The sequence below is a fragment of the Chrysemys picta genome, chromosome 4 (assembly GCF_011386835.1).
Source record: "Chrysemys picta bellii isolate R12L10 chromosome 4, ASM1138683v2, whole genome shotgun sequence".
NCBI lineage: Eukaryota > Metazoa > Chordata > Testudines > Emydidae > Chrysemys > Chrysemys picta.
The window spans coordinates 63404431-63423858 of record NC_088794.1 but is presented as its reverse complement, the minus strand read 5'-3'; the positions used below and the strand labels follow the sequence as shown (position 1 = coordinate 63423858).

Genomic DNA, 19428 nt, shown 5'->3' with positions numbered 1-19428 from the left:
TAGATTTCCAGCAGCCTTTTGGCCTGAGAAAACAATAGGCTTAATTCTCCTTCCAAACATCCTGGCAATTAGCACAGGGTAATTTATTCATTAAACAGTTCAGATACAGGTTACCACAACCTTCAAAGAGACATATAGACAATAATACTATTTCACTCAAGTATCATAAATGTTAATATTCCTTTTTGATCTTCTAATTGAAGTTACAGCAATAGACAAGACTTTTTGCTTACATCACAAGACCTGAGCAAATGTCTACCCTTGAGATCTCTAAGAATGCAGACTTGCATTTCAAAGCTCTATTCATTTACATATCTTCCTAACCAGTTTCTACAGTTCACCCATGGGTCAGGTCAGTCGGTGAGTTAATTAACTCTTTCTGGCCCTGTCATCTTCCAATGAAATATTATTTTACACTCATAACGTCACAGTGGTCCACCTTTGCCCAGCGATGAAGAGGAAGACGATGATGGGGATTTTTCATCAGTCTCCCTCATTCTGTCCAAGGCTCTCCTTTCGGCTACCAATGAGCCCACCTTCCTGAGATCTCTACAGACCCAGCTTACCCTCATGAGAGACAAGCCCCACCCAGATGGTATGAACACCCTGGGGTGCCCCCACCCATGCCTTTTTCACCACCTCAGTGGCCCTACTTGGACCCTTGGGCAGCTTATTGTCAGCAGTTTTTGAGGGCTCCTAGTGCTTTGCTTCTCGCCAGGAGAAGAGAAGAGACTCCCCACCAGCGTCTCTCTAGGGCTCCTGATCCACAGGATGAGACCTTTGAGGACCAGGAAGCGAGAGTGGACAAAAAGATTACTCCTTGCGACCAGCATTTCTCCATCTTCCCCTAACAAACCTGCCACCACATCCTGGGCTGCTGATTTTAACCCATTTCAGGACCTTATTAAAAGGGTGGCGGACGCCTGCTTAAGGAGTCGCAGCATAAACTACTTGACAGCCTGCACACCACCTCCCCTGACCGTGTCGCATTACCCATCCACAAGGCCATGGTGGACCCAGCAGAAATAACATGGCCTGGCCTGGCCATCGTAAGAGAGCGAACACAAAACACAACGTTCCCTCCAAGGACTCAGACTTCTTATTTTCACATCCCCCGCAAACTCCTGTGAGCTCGATGCTGTGAACAAACGTGGCAGGCAGCACCACCCCAAGGCCACGCCACATGGCAAAGATTTTAAGCGTATTGATTTATCTGCTGTAAATCATGCTGTGTGTAGGATCGCCAATTACCAAGCCCTCATGGCAAAGTATAGCCACGCTAAGATGCCTTTACTGAGCATCTTCTAATAATGGATGAGAGGGAGCAGTTTCAGCCAATCATTGCTACGGGCCAGCTGCTTGCAAAGACATCCCTACAGGCTTCTTTGGACACCGCTGACACAGCTGCATGTTCCATCTCCATGGCAATGGTCATGAGGAGGGCTTCCTGGCTTCAGCTGTCGGGTTTTCTGGGGGAAGTCCAAACTGCATTCGAGGGCCTTCCGTTCCAGGGATCAAATCAAGTTTGCCAAGAAAACTGAGAAATTCCTCCACACCTTAAGAGACTCTAGAGCAGGGATCGGCAACCTTTCAAAGAAGAAGAGCCGTTTTTTTTTGGTTTTGTCTGTAACCAAAATCTTCCGAGAGCCTCATCACATGCAAAATGTTGGGATGCAGGAGGGGGTGAGGGCTGTGGGCTCTAGGAGGGAGTTTGGTGTAGGAGCGGGCTCCGGGCTGGGGCAGGGGATTGGGGTGCAGGATCTGGGAGGGAGTTTGGGTGCAGGAGGCGGTTCTGACCTGGGGCAGGGGGTTGGGGTGCAGGAGGGGGTGCGAGGTGCAGGCTCTGGCCAGGAGGCACTCACCACAGGTGGCTCCCAGCCGGCGGCGTAGTAGGGCTCAGGCAGGCTGCCTGCATGCCGTGGCCCCACGCTGCTCCCGGAAGCCGCTGGCTGCTGACATGTCTCTGCGCACCCCATGGGGGGAGAGGGGCAGCGGAGTCCTTCCTGCTGTGCCTGAACACTCAGCCCCCACCAGCAGCACCAGCCTGTGCGCAGGGCTCGGCAGGGGCAGGCTCCTCAGTCCTGCTCCCTCTGAGCAGCTGGCGCCCCCGGTGCTGTGACCACGCTGCAGCCCAACGGGCATCGCTGTGGGCAGGGGGCTGTGGCGGTTTTACTGAGCGTCCCCTGCAGATTGTCTGTTCCTGGTGCTCACACGCCAGCCATAAGGAGCCCAACGTGGCTCGCTGATCTACGGCGAGTGCGCAGGGGAGGTAGGCAGGAACCAGCCCGCTGCGCATGTCTCTCAGCACTTGCTGGGAGCCCACCCTGCTTCCCAGTGGCCCAGGGCAGACACTGGGAGCGGAGCCGCTCTGTGCTAGGATCCTCATCAGCTTGGGTGTCATTTCAGGGGTGACAACAGAAACAACCCTGGACAACATCACCTCCCTGCCTGAGCACTTCGCCCCCGAGAACGTGGGGCTGACCGACGTGATCTTCTTCTACAGGTAACGGGGGCCTCAAGTTAAGGGGGGGTGGGCGCCTGGGTCCCTGCTCGCCATCGCCGCCTGCATAGCTCAGCATTGCCGAGCGCCGCTCCAAAGTGTAGAGAGCTGCGGCCAGCTCCACGCGGAGCCTTTGCCAGGCCCTCAGAGAGCAGTCCAGGACCTCCCTTCCCCACCCCAAGGAGCAAGGGAACCACAGTCATATCCACCGTCCCCTTGGGCTGGGGGAGAGGGCACAAAGATTTTCTCCCAACCCCTGCTGTGTGACCTGCCTTGTGAAGTGCTGGGCCGTGCTGAGTGTTCACACTAGACCAGGGGCCTTGCTAAGTGCGGTGCCTTTGCCTAACCTGCAGGTCCAATGACGTGACCCAGTCCTGCAGCTCTGGGCGGGCCACAGCCATCCGCCTGCGATGTGACCCCCTGAAGACAGGCTCCGGAGCCCTGTCCGTGCCAAGGTAAGCACCAGGGCTGCCGTGCACTGTGGGCCCCCCGCTGCTCTCTGGCTCAGTACAAGGCAGAACCACTCAGAGATGGAGTAACGTGCAGGACAGGCTGCCAGGCCCTGGACTGTTTGCATCACAGGGTGTTGATCTGTTTGGTGTCCATAGTTTACCCAGCCACAGGTTGCAGTGGCAGCTTGCCGGCTGGTGGAGAGCTGTGTCCAGTAGGCATGCCATGGAGCCAGCTGCCCTCAGCCTTCTGAAAGCCCCCAGCAGCACTGTTCCCAGTCGTGCAGCCCCACACTTGGCAGCAACAGCAGGAGCCCTAGTGTAGACAAGGTGCCACTGCAGCATACAGAGCCACTGTGAGCCGGCTGAGCTGGCCCTTGGAGCCCTCCCTGCACTAGAGCTGCCCCCAGAGGGGAGGGACCTGTCTTGGTAGTGGTGCAAAATGTCTGAGAAAACCAGCTGGCCCAGCCACATGGCTCAAGATGGAGTGTTGCATGCTGGGAGCTGCCGTCTCTGGGCCTCCCCGCTCTCCTTCTGCTGCGAATGAGCTTCAGGCCACCTCACAGAAGCGTTTCCCAGCCCAAATTCCAGCTGCCTCCGCTGCAGGGTGTTGCTTGTGAAAAACCCCCGGCAAGGGAGGGAAGGGCAGGCTAGGAGTGCGGCCGCAGGCGGCGTGGAAGGGTTCTCCCCACCCTGTACAGGACAGCCAGATTCTTTCCCCAGGCCCCTGGGCAGCAGCTGGCTCAACCTGAAGGCTGCTTTCAGATCTGTGAGCTAGACTGAGGCCAGCTGGCTGCCCTAGGTCCAAACTGGCCCTGCTCCTCAGCCAAGCTCCCCTGGACTGTGCTGGGGCAGTGCCGGGTCCTGTTCACTCCCCCCAGGCCTGACCTGTGTCCCTTCCCCAGCCTCCATCAGCCTCCGTCAGCCTCAGCCTTCTCCTCTGGCACATCCAGGCCTGCTGTTCACAAACAGGTCAGCATTTCCAGCCCAGCTCCTGGATAGGGTAGTATCTGGTGCTTGCTGGGCACAGAGCTCACAGTTCCTCTCCAAACCCGCCACTCTGGGATCTTGCCACGGGTAGAAACAGCTGCATTTTCACAAATGGCTGCTGAGTTTGGGTGGCCAAATTGTGACCCTCGGGCCCATTTCTCAGAAGCCCTGAGCACATTTCCTGTTGGCATCCGCTGAAGCTGTGGGCACCTGGCATCTCCATGCCTGGGCACTGAGAAACAGAGCCAGCCCAACTCAGTGGCCACGCTTGGAGATGTGGGCCCTGGTTCCCGGGCTGTCTGGATGTGCGCAAGGATTTGGGAGGCTGTTTCTGTAACCAAACTAGAGCTGGGTTTGCAGAACATGGCCCGGCCTGTCGCAGCAGGGAGCTTCCCCCACGGCTCTGCCACCTTCCTGGGGTGCTGTGGTGTTCCTCTGTGCATGTGTCCCTGTGTGAGTGCATCCAAGCTGCTGACCAAGGGAGGGACTACAGCCAGTTCTCTTTGCTCTTCGCTCCCGTTAGCCCCCTGGGCCCGGCCATGGGTGAGCCAGCCAGGGTCCTTCCTGCGTCACATTTGAGCAATAGAGCTGTGAGTGACCATCCAGTGCAGAGCTGCATTGTGGCCTCAGCTAGCCTGGTGTGTCGCCAGGGTGCGACAGGTGGTGGAAAGCGGCCAGCAGGATCTGTATCGCTGGGGATGGTGCCCAAGCCGGAGAGAGCTCAGCTTAGCTGCCAGCCAGGCCCCTGGGCTTGGACACTAAGCACGCTGTGCCTGGAATCACGCCGCAGCTCGCCTGCAGCCCTGCCTGGTCACATGGTGCTGCCGGCAGCGACTGGGGCTGGCGGGTCAGGATCCTCCTCATCTCTCCTGACAGTAAATGCCCTGATGGGACGTGTGACGGGTGCACATTCCACTTCCTTTGGGAGACCTCCACAGCCTGCCCCCTCTGTTCCGTCTACGATTACCACGCCATCGTCAGCGCCTGCCTCGGCGGGATCCAGGTGAGCTCTCATGCGATGGAGCTGCGCCTCCATGGGCTGGGGCGGGGAGGGGTGTGTCCAGCTGGCAGGAGAAGCAAGTGGTAGGTAAGCGAGCTGATGGGCTCGCACCAGCAATGCAGGGGGCCCACCCTCATCGTGCTGTTCCTGGCAGCAGCCGTACCCTGTGTCCACACTACCTGCACGCAGCACTGCAGTGATGCTGCTGCAGGGTTCTTAGTCCCCAATGCCCTAAAGCATTCTGGGAGAGCCCAGCAGGTCTTCAGGGAGCCTAGAGGGCTTGTAGCAGAGGTCAGACTCCCACAATTCCATGGGAAATTCCCACAAGTCCCTGGGAATCAGTGCCCTTCCCAGTCCTTGTCTCTGAGTGGAAGCCAGGGTGAATCAGGAGCTGCTGAGGTGGTGGACAATGGTCCGGCAGGGCCTGAAGCAGAGAGCAAGCCCAGAGCTACTGGGTGTGTTCCTGCCAGGGCTGCCCCAGAAGGAGTGGACTCCCTTCAGCACAGTGCTGCTCCGGGGCCTGGCTGCACCCCCACACTCCTGGGACGTGTGGGACTGAAGGGAGGGCTTGTCTGTGTGCCCCCTGCAGAGAACCACCTACGTGTGGCGGGAGCCAAAGCTGTGCTCAGGCGGCATCCCCCTCCCAGAGCAGAAAGTCAGCATCTGCAAAACCATGGATTTCTGGCTCAAGGTGGGGATCTCGGCCGGGACCTGCGCGGCCGTCCTGCTGACTGTCATGACCTGCTACTTCTGGAAGAAAAACCAAAAGTGAGTAGCTGCCTCCCTGTTAGAGGGCTGCCGCCTGGCTCTTCCCCTGGGGTTAGTCCTGACTCCCAGGGAGGAGTATCCCCTGCTTGCCAGCACCACCTGCTCTGGGGATGACCCATCCAGTCGACTCCCAGCTTGGACGAGTTGCTGGAACGGGCACTGCTCAGCATGTGGCTGGGAGAGGAAAGTGGTGCCCTGTAGTGCCTAGCACTAGAACTACCTGCTCATTGCAGTCTCCAGGGAGGTTGCACAGGGCCCTGCCAGGGACAGACCCACTTGCTGCGGGCTGGATACAAACCCTGGCCGGGGGCAGTCTCACTGGACACATCCCCCGTTGAGCCCACGCAGCTCGCTCCCTGCTGCTGGATCCCGGGCTCGGCTGCCTCCTGATGCCCTGACCTACCAGCTCAAGTGGCTGCCTGGCCTCCACACCCTGGAGAATACAGCATGTCCCAGCCGCTCGCACAAACTCCACCTCAGCGGGATGCCCCCAGGGAGCTGCGGACAAGGGCTGTCAGGAGCCACCACTCCCAGACCCACCAGGCAGCGCTGTCCCAGGGAGATCAGTGTCTGCATCCCCATTTTTACTGCACCCCAGATCTTTTGATGGTTTTACCACCCTGCACCCTCTGAAAACCAGGGCCTTCCAGTACACAGATCCCTTTGTGTATATCTCTGGGGTGCCCACACAAAGGGCCCGGGCCATCCACTCTGCTCTTCTTTCCCCTGAAGGTTGGAGTATAAATATTCCAAGCTGGTGATGAACTCAACTGCCAAGGACAGTGAGCTGCCAGCCGCCGACAGCTGTGCCATTATGGAGGGGGAAGATGTGGAAGATGATCTGATATTCACCAGCAAGAAGTCTCTCTTTGGCAAGATAAAGTCCTTCACTTACAAGGTAGGTGCCTGTCCCCTGTGCCGTTGCTGGGGGCAGCAGCCGTCACCAGCTCCCCAGATCACAGGCGAGCCTTTGAACCCTCTTGCTTTGACAGGATGGGCAGAAACGCTGCTGGGGTGCTCATGGAGTGGCAGAGGGGAGGTTGGTCTTGTGGTTATGGCACAGGCCTCAGAGTCCGGACTCCTGGGTTCCTTTCCCAGTTTAGACGCAGACCATTTGCAAGCCACCAACACCTCTGGGCCCCACTTTCCCAACCCAGTTTGCCAGCGGGGATTTGGAGGAACTGCTAATGTTTCTAAGAGCCCCTGGCTCCCCACAGCACTCGCTGATCTCACACACACTCCTTGCATGCCCGGCCCCAGAGCTGCAGTGAGCAAAGGGCTGGAGGACTGATGGGGCCTAGTGCCCTAGTGAAAGACAGGAGGGATGGGAATCCCCGGGTGTGATCAGGGAATTCTTGGTCTGCTCTGAACAGGGCCTAGTGCAGACTAGGGTGACCAGATGTCTCGATTTTACAGGGACAGTCCTGATATTTGGGGCTTTGTCTTATATAGGCTCCTATTACCCTCCGTCCCCTGCCCCAATTTTTCACACTTGCTGCCTGGACGCCCTAGTGCAGACATACCCCAGTCTCTTGGAAGCTCTCCTCAAGCTTGACTGGTCCTGGGATTTTCCCTGCAGGGCCTCCTGTCCCAGCCCCTGTGTCTCCCTGCTTCGTGCATCTCAACCACTGGGGCTTTGCAAATAGAAGCTGAAGCTGTCTTCCCATGCTGAGCAGCTCCTCCATCTAGCCAGTGGGGAAGCAGTTACACCAGGAATCTTCTCGCTTTCAGATCCCTGACGCCTGACACTCAAGACTGTCTCAGTACCTAGCAGCTGTGTGGTACTGACTGCCCTGGCGCCCTCCCTCACCTGTGCTAATGCCTGTAGCCCCACAGCCACACCCCTGCCCTGCTGATGTCGGATTATAGTGTTCTCACCTGCAGGGTTACAATGAACCACTTTGCAGTCCCCAGTAATGTGCTGAAATACAAATAAACTCCACAGGTTCTGCCCATTTCCCTGGCCTGGGCCGCAAGGCAGCAGTGCTGGGACCTGGGTCTGTCCCGGATCTGTCGCTGGAGTCTCCTGCCCCCAGAGTGCCGCCCGTGATCGCTGGGACTGGAACCCACTTTCCCACCCCAGCATTGTTCATGGGGTTGTTACTTCTTGGAGTGCTTGCTCGTGTCCATTCAACCTAGGTGTGTGCTCGTCACATGCACCGGTGCCGGAGGTGTTTTCCCTCAGCAGTGTCCGTAGGGGACCGGCTCTGGCACCCCCTGGAGTGGTGCGCATACGCTGCGGTATATAGGGCACCGCCAGCTCCCCCCACCCTCAGATCCTTCTTACCACCAGTGACAGTGGTGGAACTGTTGCTGCTTCAGCTAATGCTGTTGCTTTCTCGTTCGTACAAACTCGTTAATCCTTGTTTTATAGTGTGTGTAGTTTTCTGTTAGTGTTAGTAAATCCCTTAGCTATAGTTAGAGACTTTGTAGGTCCTGAAACGGGACTTTGCCTTGGGACGGAGCATGCCCCGATCCCCAGGCTTTAAGCCCTGCAATCGCTGCAAGAGGCCCATGCCCGTTAGTGAGCCACACAGCAGCTGTCTACGTTGCTTGGGCAAAGGGCACATTAGTGAAAAGTGAAAAATTTGCAAGTCCTTCAAGCCAAGGACTAAGAAGGAGCACGATATTCATTTAAGAGCACTCCTTATGGAGTCGGCCCTCACCCCGGCACCGGAGCACCGCTCTACTCGGCACCGAGCACCGTGACCTGGCTGGCACCAGTCCCCATCTGTTGCGCCGGCCAAGAAGACGGTGCGAGGTCAGTCTCCAACCTCCAACAAGGGAAAGGATAAGACTGGGTGCGAGCAAGGTCCCGTGCCAGGCAAGTCTTCACCCACACCAGGATCTCGGGCCCAAGCTCCGGTTGAGTGGGGTACCCCGGCCCGCTCTCCACCGGCCATCCTGGATAGCATCAGAGGCCTCCGCCAGCTCTGGATACTGTCCACACCAGAGGCCCTGCAGGTGGCACAGGAGATAATGACCCTCCCAGTGCCGCCCACACCGGCTCCTGCAGTTCCCCAGTCATGGGGTAAACCCACGTTCGGACCATCACGGTCCCCACCTCAGCGACACCGTTCCCCGTCGCAGGGGACGTCCTGCCAGCGCTCGCCCTCCCATAGCCGCCACGCCTCTGACCATGAAAGGCAGATGCAGCGCAGCCCCATTCAGTCCCCGTTGAACGCCACTGGTCCCCAAGACCGCGCTCCAGATCAGACTCCAGGGGGAGTGACTGACAGCAGTTGGGGCAGAGCCACTGTTCCGCTCTGTCCTGGTTGCCTGGGAGCGACCACTCAGGACCCAGCCCTGGTTCGGAGCGAGGTTCCCAGATGACGGTACAAGTTCCAGTACCAGCAATACCGGCTACATTGTCGGCACCGAAACTGGCCCTGTGGTACCCATGAAACCCGTGGGGGTTCACCCAGCCCTCCCAGGCCGCCCGCTCAGTGTCCAGGGCCTCGGAGAGACCAGCTGCCTCTCTCTCCCGCCCTCCTCCAGTGCACGAAGCCTCAGGCATGAAGACCCCGCAGGTCCAAGAGGGAGCAGGGGAGCAAGCCACTGGTCCACCAATGGTTGTGGAGGACTCTACGGCACTGGCATCTTCCTCGTTGTTGCCAGACGAGGCTATAATGGGGTCCCCTCCCCTGGTTCCTCCGGATGATGCTAAAGTGCAATGGGAACTACTGCAGCGGGTCACCGCCAACCTGGGTCTTCAGGCGGAGGAGTTAGAGGAGCCCTCGGACTCTCTCTTCAATGTTGCCTGCTCCAGGGCACAAGCCAGGATGGCTCTGCCCCTTCATGAAGAGGTCTCAAAGATCACCAATGCCCTGTGGCAAACTCCCTCCTCCCTGCCCCCCATCTCCAAGGGGGCTGAGCGCAAGTACTTTGTGCTGCCCAAGGGCCATGAGTACCTGTGCACCCACCCTGCTCCCACTCCCTAGTGGTAGAGGCAGTTAACCACAGGGAGTGACAGGGTCAACCCAGGACTACCCCTAGGAACAGACTCCAAGAGACTAGACTTGTTTGTCTGTAAGGTTTATTCATCCTCTAGTCTCCAGTTGAGGGTGCCAACCACCAGGCCCTCCTGGGACGCTATGATTTGAACATGGCAAGCCATGGCCAAGTTCGAGGGCTCCCTCCCTGAGACTTCTAGGAAGGAGTTCCAGGCAATCATGGAGGAGGGCAGGACTGCGGCCAGGGCGACGCTTCAGGTGGCATCGGATGCGGTGGACACCGCCGCTCAAACCATCGCCATGCGCCTGGCATCTGGCTGCTCCTCTCTGCCTTGTCCACGGAGGCTCAGCAGTCGATGTAAGACCTTCCCTCCGATGGGCAAGCCCTGTCTGCAGAACAGACGGACAATACACTCCATGGCCTCACGGACTCCCACATGATCCTTAAAATGCTGGGCCGGTATGTTCCCAGCCCTGCCCGCAAGCGGTTCAAGCCACAGCAGCCTAAGGGCCAAGGGAGCCACCCTCGCCAGAAGCCCCCCCCGTGACAGGGTCGGTAGCTCACCGCTGCGGCACCTCCTCCTGGTCGTCTCGGGGAATTAGCTTGAGCCAGTAGAGCGCCCTCTTTGGGTGGCATCCCACCTGTCGTCTCGCCTTCGTTGGGTGCGCGGACTTGCGTTGCTCTCAACGTATGGCGTCCTCTTCCGGAACACTGTCCTCCGACAGTGTCCCTTTTGTCCATTCACACCCCCTTCCGGGGGGGGGGGGGTGTAAACAACAGCCCCACACCTTCGGGCCTGATCCTCACAGTCCAGGACCTGGCGTGGTTCTGGCTGGCCACTCCCTGCGGCCTGTGGCTGTGCGTAGGGCACCACAGCAAACAAAGGGGGAAAGGGGGGAGGGGGGACTCAGGCCCGCCCACTACTCCGAGTCCCGGTCCAGAGGCCCTCGGGTGACAGTCTCGCTGTCTTCCTTCTCCTTCCTCCTCTGTCTATCCCTCTGGACCGCTTCCCCAACAGCCCTTCTCTACGCTAGGCCTCCTCCTCCCAGGCCTGCCGCCTGGCAGGCTATGGAGTAGGGCCTTCTCCCACTCTCTCAGGCTGGCCTACACTACGCTGTCCGTGGTACTGGCCTCCCAGCTCTGGAGACAGACCTTCCCCTCTGAAGGCCTGGGACAGACTGACTGCTCCTGCTCTGGGCAGTCTTTTATATGGCTAAGCCGGGCCCTGATTGGCTGGCCCCAATCTGCCTTCTGATTGGCTCCCAGTAAGCCCTTTCCTGATTGGCCGCGCGTCTACGCAGGCGCCTAGGCCTGCCGCAGCCCACTCTCTCTGGGTGTGGGGCAGTCGCCCCACCACACCCCCCATAAGAAATCCAGAGGCTACAAGTGGCGTCCTAGCCAACAGCCTCTCAGTCGAGCTCGACCCACAATAAACAGGTGACAAGCGCTCGTTTTGAGGGTATGCCTGAGGACGACCTACCGGACTGTTCCCAGGATCCTCCCTCCCCTATTTTTACCAACCACCTTTCTCCTTTCCCCCTGCGTGGGCATCTACAACATCAGACCAACGGGTCCTCAGTACGGTGGCGCGGGGTTACACCCTTCAGTTGCTTTCTACCCCTCCTTCCCATCCTCCCTCCCCGTCTCTCTTCAAGGACCTTTCTCATGAGTCTCCTCGCGCAGGAGGTAGAGGGGTTACTGCAACTAGGTGCGGTGGAGGTTGTTCCACTGAGAACAGCCAAGCTCCGTCCTCTTTGGAACCCCCCTTCAGGTAGTTGAAGGCTGCTATCAAATCCCGCCTCACTCTTCTTTTCTGCAGACTAAACAATCCCAGTTCCCTCAGCCTCTCCTCGTAAATCATATGCCCCAGCCCCCTGATCATTTTTGTTGCCCTCCGCTGGACTCTCTCCAATTTGTCCACATTCTTTCTGTTGTGGGGGGCCCAAAACCGGACGCAACACTCCAGATGTGACCTCAACAGTGCCAAATAGAGGGGAATAATCACTTCCCTCGATCTGCTCACAATGCTCCTACTAATACAGCCCAATATGCCGTTGGCCTTCTTGGCAACAAGGGCACACTGCTGACTCGTATCAATGACATTGTAATCCCCAGGTCCTTTTCCGCAGAACTGCTGCTTAGCCAGTCGGTCCCCAGCCTGTAGCAGTGCATGGGATTCTTCCTTTCTAAGTGCAGGACTCTGCACTTGTGCTTGTTGAACCTCATCAGATTTCTTTTGGCCCAATCCTCCAATTTGTCTAGATCCCTCTGTATCCTATCCCTACCCTCCAGCTTACCTACCTCTCCCCCCAGCTGTCATCTCCAAACTCGCTGATGGTGCAATTAATCCCATCATCCAGATCATTGATAAAGATGTTGAACAAAACCAGCCCCAAGACCAACCCCTGGGGCACTCCGCTCAATACCGGCCAAGTAGACATTGAGCCGTTGATCACTACCCATTGATCCCAACAATCTAGCCAGCTTTCTATCCACTTTATAGTCCATTCATCCAATCCATACTTTTTTAACACACCTAAGTTGAATGGACACGAGCAACACATCTCGAACACCAGTTATGGAAAAAGGTAACTGTCTTTTTCCTTCTCAGCTGTATGAGTCTGTAGGAGCAATGCCAATAAAGTAAGAGCAGGAGGTGGCCTCCAGGTAGAGAGAGACATGGCATCAGCTCTGCCCTGCGTTCAGGAACAGAGCAGCTTGCTCGGGATGTGCTGGGATGCAGCGTGGTGTAGGTTCTGAGCGGGGAGCCCGGACACCTGGGTTTTAAGCTGCAGGGTGAACTTGGGCAAGTCACTTCCCCTCTCTTTGCCCTCCCGTGGCAGGGCCTGTCTCCTGCTGTGCAGCACCCGGCACAACTAGGCCTCAGGCCTTGTTGGGGCCTTTCGAGGCTCCCGTAACCCGGATAACAAATGAGCATGGGCCTGCCAGCGCTCGACTCCCAGCTCTGCAGCAGACGTACTGTCACTGCCCATCTCTGGGCCTCAGCTTCCCCATCCCTGAAATGGGGCTAATGAGACCTGTGCCAGGGCAGGTCTCAGGTTAGGTCTTATTTTATCTAGTTCCTGGGGACTCTCTGGTAGCTGGCGCTAGAGAAGCGCTAACGAAAGTGATTTATTTCTAGGAGTAAGCTGCTAATGCGGGGCTCGCCTCCAGCCCTGGTTGTGAGTCCATTCAGCAGCACTCAGAGGCTCCACACCCTGCATCTGTTGCCATCCTCCCACCTGCCATTTGCTGCCCCTCCGGCTCACCCCAGCTGGGGGATGAGGCTCCTCCAGGACTCTCGGCCAGGGGGGCCAGATGCAGGAGGGATGGAGGCAGGCCCGGAGGGATGCTTCTCCCTTGGCCCTTCAGCTCACCCGTCTCATCCCGTGCTGAGCTGAGGGAAGGGTGCGGCTTGTGCTGGGGCTGGAGGGGCAGTGGGCAGCAGGGAGGATCAATGAATCTTTGGGGTGGGGGATGGGGTCTGGAAGCTCCTAAGGCCTGAATCCACCAGTAGGGTTACCATATGTCCGGATTTTCCCGGACATGTCCGGCTTTTTGGTCCTCAAATCCCCGTCCAGGAGGAAATTCCAAAAAGCCGGACATGTCCAGGAAAATAGGGAGGGGTCGTGGGGCTTGGGTCCAGGCTGGAGCCGCTGGGGCCAGAGCTGGAGCTGCTGGGGCCAGCGGTCAGGGCCAGCTTTAGGAAGTGCGGGGCCCGATTCGAACAGTTTTGACGGGGCCCCGGCAGGGATGACTAAAAAAAAACCACGTAAACAAACACGTGGGGCTTGTACTCACCGGGAGGCGCTCCTAGTCTTCAGTGGTGAGTCCTTCACTTGCTCCGGGTCTTCGGTGGCACTGAAGGACCCGCCGCCGAAGTGCCGCTGAAAATCCGGAGCGCTGCCGGGTGAGTAAAAATTTAAAAGGAGCCTCTAGCCAGGGAAGGGATTCTCGGCCACTTGCCCCCACCCCGGCGGCTCTGCCACTGGGCGCGGGGCCCTCTTAGGCGTGGGGCCCGATTCGGGGGAATTGGTGGAATTGGCCTAAAGCCGGCCCTGCCAGCGGTGCTCGGCCGCCGGCCAGCACCGCTTGGCCAGGGCCAGGGCCAGGCCGGAGCAACTCGACCGGAACCAGGGCCCGAGCCGAGCCGGGCTGGAGCCGCTGGGACCGGGGCTGGGGGTGCTCGGCCGCCGGCCAGCGCCACTCGCCCAGGCCGGGGCTGGGGCCGGGCCGGAGCCGCTCGGCCGGAACCAGGGCCCAAGCCGAGCCGGGCCAGAGCCACTGGAACTGGGGCTGTGGGTGCTCGGCCCCTGGCCGACGCCGCTCGGCCAGGGCCGGGGCTGGTGCGCTCAGCCGGAACCGGGGCCGGCGCCCCAGGGCCTGAGCTGAGCAGGGCCGGAGACGCCGGGGCCAGAGCCTCTTGGCTGGGGCCGGCCGCCAGAGGGAGCCACTCGGCCGGGGGGGCCGGACTGGGCCGCGCCTCCTCACGCCCCGCCCCCCACCGCCCCAGCCCCAGCTTACCTGCTGCCTGCCTGTTTCAGGCTTCCTGCAAACATTTGATTCGCGGGAAGCAGGGGAAGGGGAGGAGAAGGGGGCGGAGCGTTCTGGGGAGGGGGCGGAGTCGGGGCAGGGACTTTGGGGAAGGGCGGAGTCGGGGCAGGGCCCAAGTGTCCTCTTTTTGGACTATTAAAATATGGTAACCCTATCCACCAGCCTCCCCGCATTTGCTCAGAGGCCTCCCCGGCTTGCAGCCCCCTGCTGGCAGATTGGGGGTCTGACGGCTGGCGCTGAGCCCTGCAGCTCCCTGGGCTGGAGCCGTGGACGCTCAGCATTTCTGGAAATGAGCCCAGAACAGTCCCGGCCTGGAGTCGGTGCTGGTTCATGGAGCTCTGCTGCCTTCCCACCAGCTTCTCCTTCCCCACTTCCCTGCCCCCGCTGCCCCTCCTGGCTGGGTCCAGCTGAGTCTCCCTGGGCAGCCCAGGCTGCAGGGATCAGGCTCTGGGGCGTCAGCACATCTACACACAATGCAGTGACAGTCCCGGGGGTGTGGGAGGTGTCGCTTATTTCCACCTGTGCAGCTCTGCTCACAAAGGCAGGGTTGGAACCCCCCGGTCTCCTCATGCACCCCCCCAAGGCTGGGGTGGGGGGCACACAGAGCAGTGGGGAAAGCAGCTGTGGGGCTGGAGCGGCGGACTGTAGGGTGCGTTAGCAGACGGGGTGGCCGCTGGAGAGAAAGGCACACTAGCCTTGCGTACAGGGCTGTCGCTGTTCTCCGGCCGTCGGCTCGCTGTCTGGGCCTTTGCCAGCTGATGAGAGAAATTCTGTCTAAACCAGGGCCCTCAGCCTAGGGGCCCGACCTGGGGGGTCACAAACAGGTGCCAGGTGGTCGCAACCATCCTGCCCTTCCCAGATTGCTATTGGGACTGGGATCACCTTTGTGTTGTGTGTTCGTACAGCGCCTAGTGCCACGGGTCCTGCTCCAGCAGCAGGCTCCTAGGCACTGTGGGCGTATAAGTCAATGGGAGGCGCTCCTTGGCGCAGGGTGAGATGCGCTGACCGGAGCCCATTGACAACTGCTCTCTGTTGCTGTTTCCAGAGGACGTCGGACGGGTTCGATTCTGTCCCACTGAAGACCTCGTCGGGCAGCACAGACATCGACCTCTAGGGGAGCCTCATCCCCGCTGCCTTTGCTGCAGGATACCTCGCCGCCACCCCCCGGTGAACCCTGTGCCCCGAACAACTCCTTGTGGCCTTATCAGATACACTTTTAACTTGAGCTGTTGCTTTTTTAAACAAACAAACTCTGAAGTTAACATTCCCTCCAAAAGAAATCGCCAAATACAGGTGTGTTTTTAAACGACGCATTTGCCTGTTTCCTGTGTCCGGACAGGCTGACCCGCATCTCTGGGTTTCCACGTGGTCCATGTCTCTCCAAATGACTGTTTCCAAACTCAGTCACAGGGCTTTGTGCTTTCCCTTTTCTAAGCCCCCTGAAATCGACCAGGTTCCCCTCTGCATCCAAGCCCGTGAGCCAGCCTGTTAGCCACAGCCTGCTTAGGGCCTCACCCGCTCACACCCTGGGACTGCAGCAGAGGCCGGTGGATTAATGCATGGGTCTGATTCTCACAAGACCTGCCAGCAGCTACAGTAACCTGCTGGAGACAAGTATCAGAGGGGTAGCCGTGTTAGTCTGAATCTGTAAAAAGCAACAGATCAAATCAGCTCTCTCCAGGCACTGCCTATGTGGCGTAGAGAGAACTCCTGTCTCCACCAGAGGGTCCTGTGGCACCTTTAAGACTAACAGAAGTATTGGGAGCATAAGCTTTCGTGGGTAAGAACCTCACTTCTTCAGATGCAAGTAAGGGAAATTTCCAGAGGCAGGTATAAATCAGTATGGAGATAACGAGGTTAGTTCAATCAGGGAGGGTCAGGTGCCAGCACGCTCCCTGAGTGAACTAACCTCATTATCTCCATACTGATTTATACCTGCCTCTGGAAATTTCCCTTACTTGCATCTGAAGAAGTGAGGTTCTTACCCACGAAAGCTTATGCTCCCAATACTTCTGTTAGTCTTAAAGGTGCCACAGGACCCTCTGGTGGAGACAGGAGTTCTCTCTACGCCACATAGGCAGTGCCTGGAGAGAGCTGATTTGATATGTCCCTTTGGCAGGGAAGCAAGGGGCTTGGAAAGAACAAGAAAGCAGGTTCCTTTCTTTTCCTTTTCAGATCTGGGCCCTCTGATCACGGCTTCCCATAGAGAAAGGCCCACTCTGAAGTCAGGGTCCAAACACCCCAAAGTTTGGCCGTGTTCAGACAGGGTTTCAGTTCAGCCAAGTCTCGCTAGCAGGAAAGCGACAGGCGCAGGCTGGTGTAAGCACAAAAGGGATTCTTTATGGGGGCTGCAGGACACAGGCAGAGCCTGTGGTTCTCTCTGGCTCTCTAGCTCTGTCACTCTGCTGCCCAATGTCATCACGCAGGGTCGCCAGAAGTCCTGGCGTTGCCTCAGCAGTGATGGAAGGGGCTGTCGAGTGCACTGCGTAGCCTGTTATGGGGCCAGATGCCAGCTGAAATCGAGAGCTGGGACCGAGTGTCTGTACTGACAAATCTTGCCTTTTTCTGAAGAAGGCATGGAGTGTTCCTGAGTCTTTGCGTGGTTATTGATGATTATCCATTTCCAGTTAATTCTGCTGTAAGAGGTGCGGATTGTAGGGCTCTAGGCCCAGAATCAGGCCCAACAGAGTCATGGTTTATCGAGTTCAGTACCTGATTGGGAACCCCAGGGTAAACAAGGAAGACACTCACACTGAGGGTAGAGCAAAGCTTTAACCACTTTCATTAGCACAATGAGTAAAGACACACATGCTCCAAACCACACAAAGATAGAGCAGTAATGCCAAGTTAGGGTGTAACAATGCAGTTCTGGCGGGACCCAACTGAGAGTGCCAATTCAGGACAAATTGCTTAAAACAGGGCACTTACAGCCCAAGGCTGGGGTTTTTCCACCTCTAAGGCAAACCAAACCAGCCAGACTAAGAGGACTTCGGTCTCACCCCACTGGCTAATCACAAGTTACACAAGCAATTCCCTTAGACACTCCAGTTTCCCAGTATCACCACCAGTGTCCCTCGTTATGGGGACAAATGGTTATGAAAACCAATACCCCAGTAAAAGAAAAAAGGTTCTCCTGATCCCAAAGGACCAAGCCCCAGACCCAGGTCAATATACAAATCAGATCTTACCCACAAATCACACTGTTGCCAATCCTTTAGAATCCAAAATCTAAAGGTTTATTCATAAAAGGAAAAAGATAGAGATGAGAGTTAGAATTGGTTAAATGGAATCAATTACATACAGTAATGGCAAAGTTCTTGGTTCAGGCTTGCAGCAGAGGTAGAATAAACTGCAGGTTCAAATCAAGTCTCTGGAATACATCCCCAGCTGGGATGGATCCTCGATCCTTTATTCAAAGCTTCATCTTGTAGCAAAGTCCCTACAGAGGTAAGAAGCAGGATTGAAGACAAAATGGAGATGAGGCATCAGCCTTTTCTAGTCTTTTCCAGGTGTAAGAACACCTCTTTGTTCTTACTGTGGAAAATTACAGCAAAATGGAGCCTGGAGTCACATGGGCCAGTCCCTGCATACTTTGCTGAGTCTCAAGGCATATTTGCCTTCTCTCAGTGGGTCCATTGTATAGCTGATGGTCCTTAATGGGCCATCAAGCAGTCTAGGCAGAGCTAATACCAGCTTGTCTGGATGTCACCCAGAAGCATAGCATAAGTTTGAAATACAGAAAGTACAGAGTCAATATTCATAACTTAAACTACAAAATTGATACACACATATAGACAGCATAATCATAACCAGTAAACCATAACCTTGTCTTAGACACCCCATTTGACCCCCTTTATACAAGATTTGGGTGCCACTACAGGACCTTGGTTGCAACAATGATCTATATGGTCCCAGATTATATCAATAACGTCACATAGGGTTTGCTGTTGTACCATCCCATGTACTCATATACTCAGCCCTCCTTGGAGATCTGGCGGTAAGAGACAAGCTCTGGCCCTGTCCCTGGCATGGCCCAGACCAATCCAGATCACTCACTCACTTAACCAGCCAACAACGACCTTTCTTACATGGTGGTCTGGCCTGTTCTAGGACCTAGGGCTGTCATGAGTAGTCACTCAAGTTCCCAGCCTCCCTGGTTCATCTCTATCTTCCTCACCCTAAATCTAGAGGTGCCCTTAGCCTATAGGTCAGTACATATATATGAATGATTTTGGCTTATTACCATATATGTCAATTCGTTGTCAATGCAAGTTTGCAGTTAAGCATTTGCCAACATTTTATCCTAAAATATCCAAGCCTAGTATCAGTTCCATGGTGTTGAGGTTCCCTGGCACAAACTACCCCTTAAACGTACCTTTCCCAGAATCCCGGTTCCCCAAAAGTCAGGGTGACTGGTGGGCCATCTAGCTGTGCTCAAAGCCTTGTGCTAACTGCTTAAGCGCAACCTTTTGCCAAATTTATGGGCAATGAGAGTCAGAGACAAGGATGCTTTTAAACCAGCAGCTGTGCCAGCCGAGCTGCCTGAGCTGTAAGCCAGTTGGATGGCACTCTGAACTCAGCCCTGGTGTCACCACCTGCAGCCGGTGGAGTCCTATGGGGGATGGGCTTGACCCCTGTGTCCCAGCTTCCTCGCACCAAACCTGCTCTGTGCTTTATTCCCTGAAGCAGAGGGGTCAGCACAGAGCCTAAGCCCCACTTCACTACCACAGGCTTAAGGGCAGCCTTCCCTGGGCTGAATTGGTAAGATGTGGCTGGCTGGGCTCCCTCTCCGGGGCTTTACCTGCGGCGCTAGTTGTCTGCCACTCAGGAAAATAGGCAGAGCATTTGGTCACGAATGGAAAAAATGTCCCTAAGCTTGTGTCCAATGGGAAATCTCTGCCTTGGTCAGAGAAAATGTGGGAGCAATGCTCAGGAGAGAGCTACATCCACAACTCCTCCTGTGTGTGAAGGGCGCTGAGTTACTCCCCGCCAAACACCTGCCATGCCGGAAATGAAATACTCCGGGGTGGCTTGGAACAAAGCCAGTGGAAAGCACAAGTGCAGGTGAGGAGGAATGTGCAAAGATTGCAGCAGAACATCTGCAGCAAAATCTTCTTGCTCTCTAGCAATGTGTGTCCCTGGGCTGGCCAGGCCTGCATATGCCATTGCTTCTGAGCCTTGGGACAGTCAGGTGAGTACAGCTTTTAATTGTG

General features: G+C 56.8%; 1 protein-coding gene across 4 annotated transcripts in view; it reads left to right on the top strand.

The window, feature by feature from the left end:
• The window catches only part of ELAPOR1 (endosome-lysosome associated apoptosis and autophagy regulator 1), a 90744-nt gene extending 75220 nt beyond the window's left edge, over positions 1-15524 (top strand). For all 4 annotated transcript variants that reach the window (XM_024112583.3, XM_065592452.1, XM_005312200.5 and 1 more), the window contains exons 17-22: positions 2407-2503; positions 2854-2955; positions 4816-4942; positions 5529-5707; positions 6440-6605; positions 15261-15524. In XM_024112583.3, coding sequence (XP_023968351.3) covers positions 2407-2503; positions 2854-2955; positions 4816-4942; positions 5529-5707; positions 6440-6605; positions 15261-15329 — 740 coding nt within the window. In that variant the 3' untranslated portion in view covers positions 15330-15524. The remainder of the gene's footprint in view (positions 1-2406; positions 2504-2853; positions 2956-4815; positions 4943-5528; positions 5708-6439; positions 6606-15260) is intronic.
• The last annotated feature ends 3904 nt before the right edge of the window (positions 15525-19428 follow it).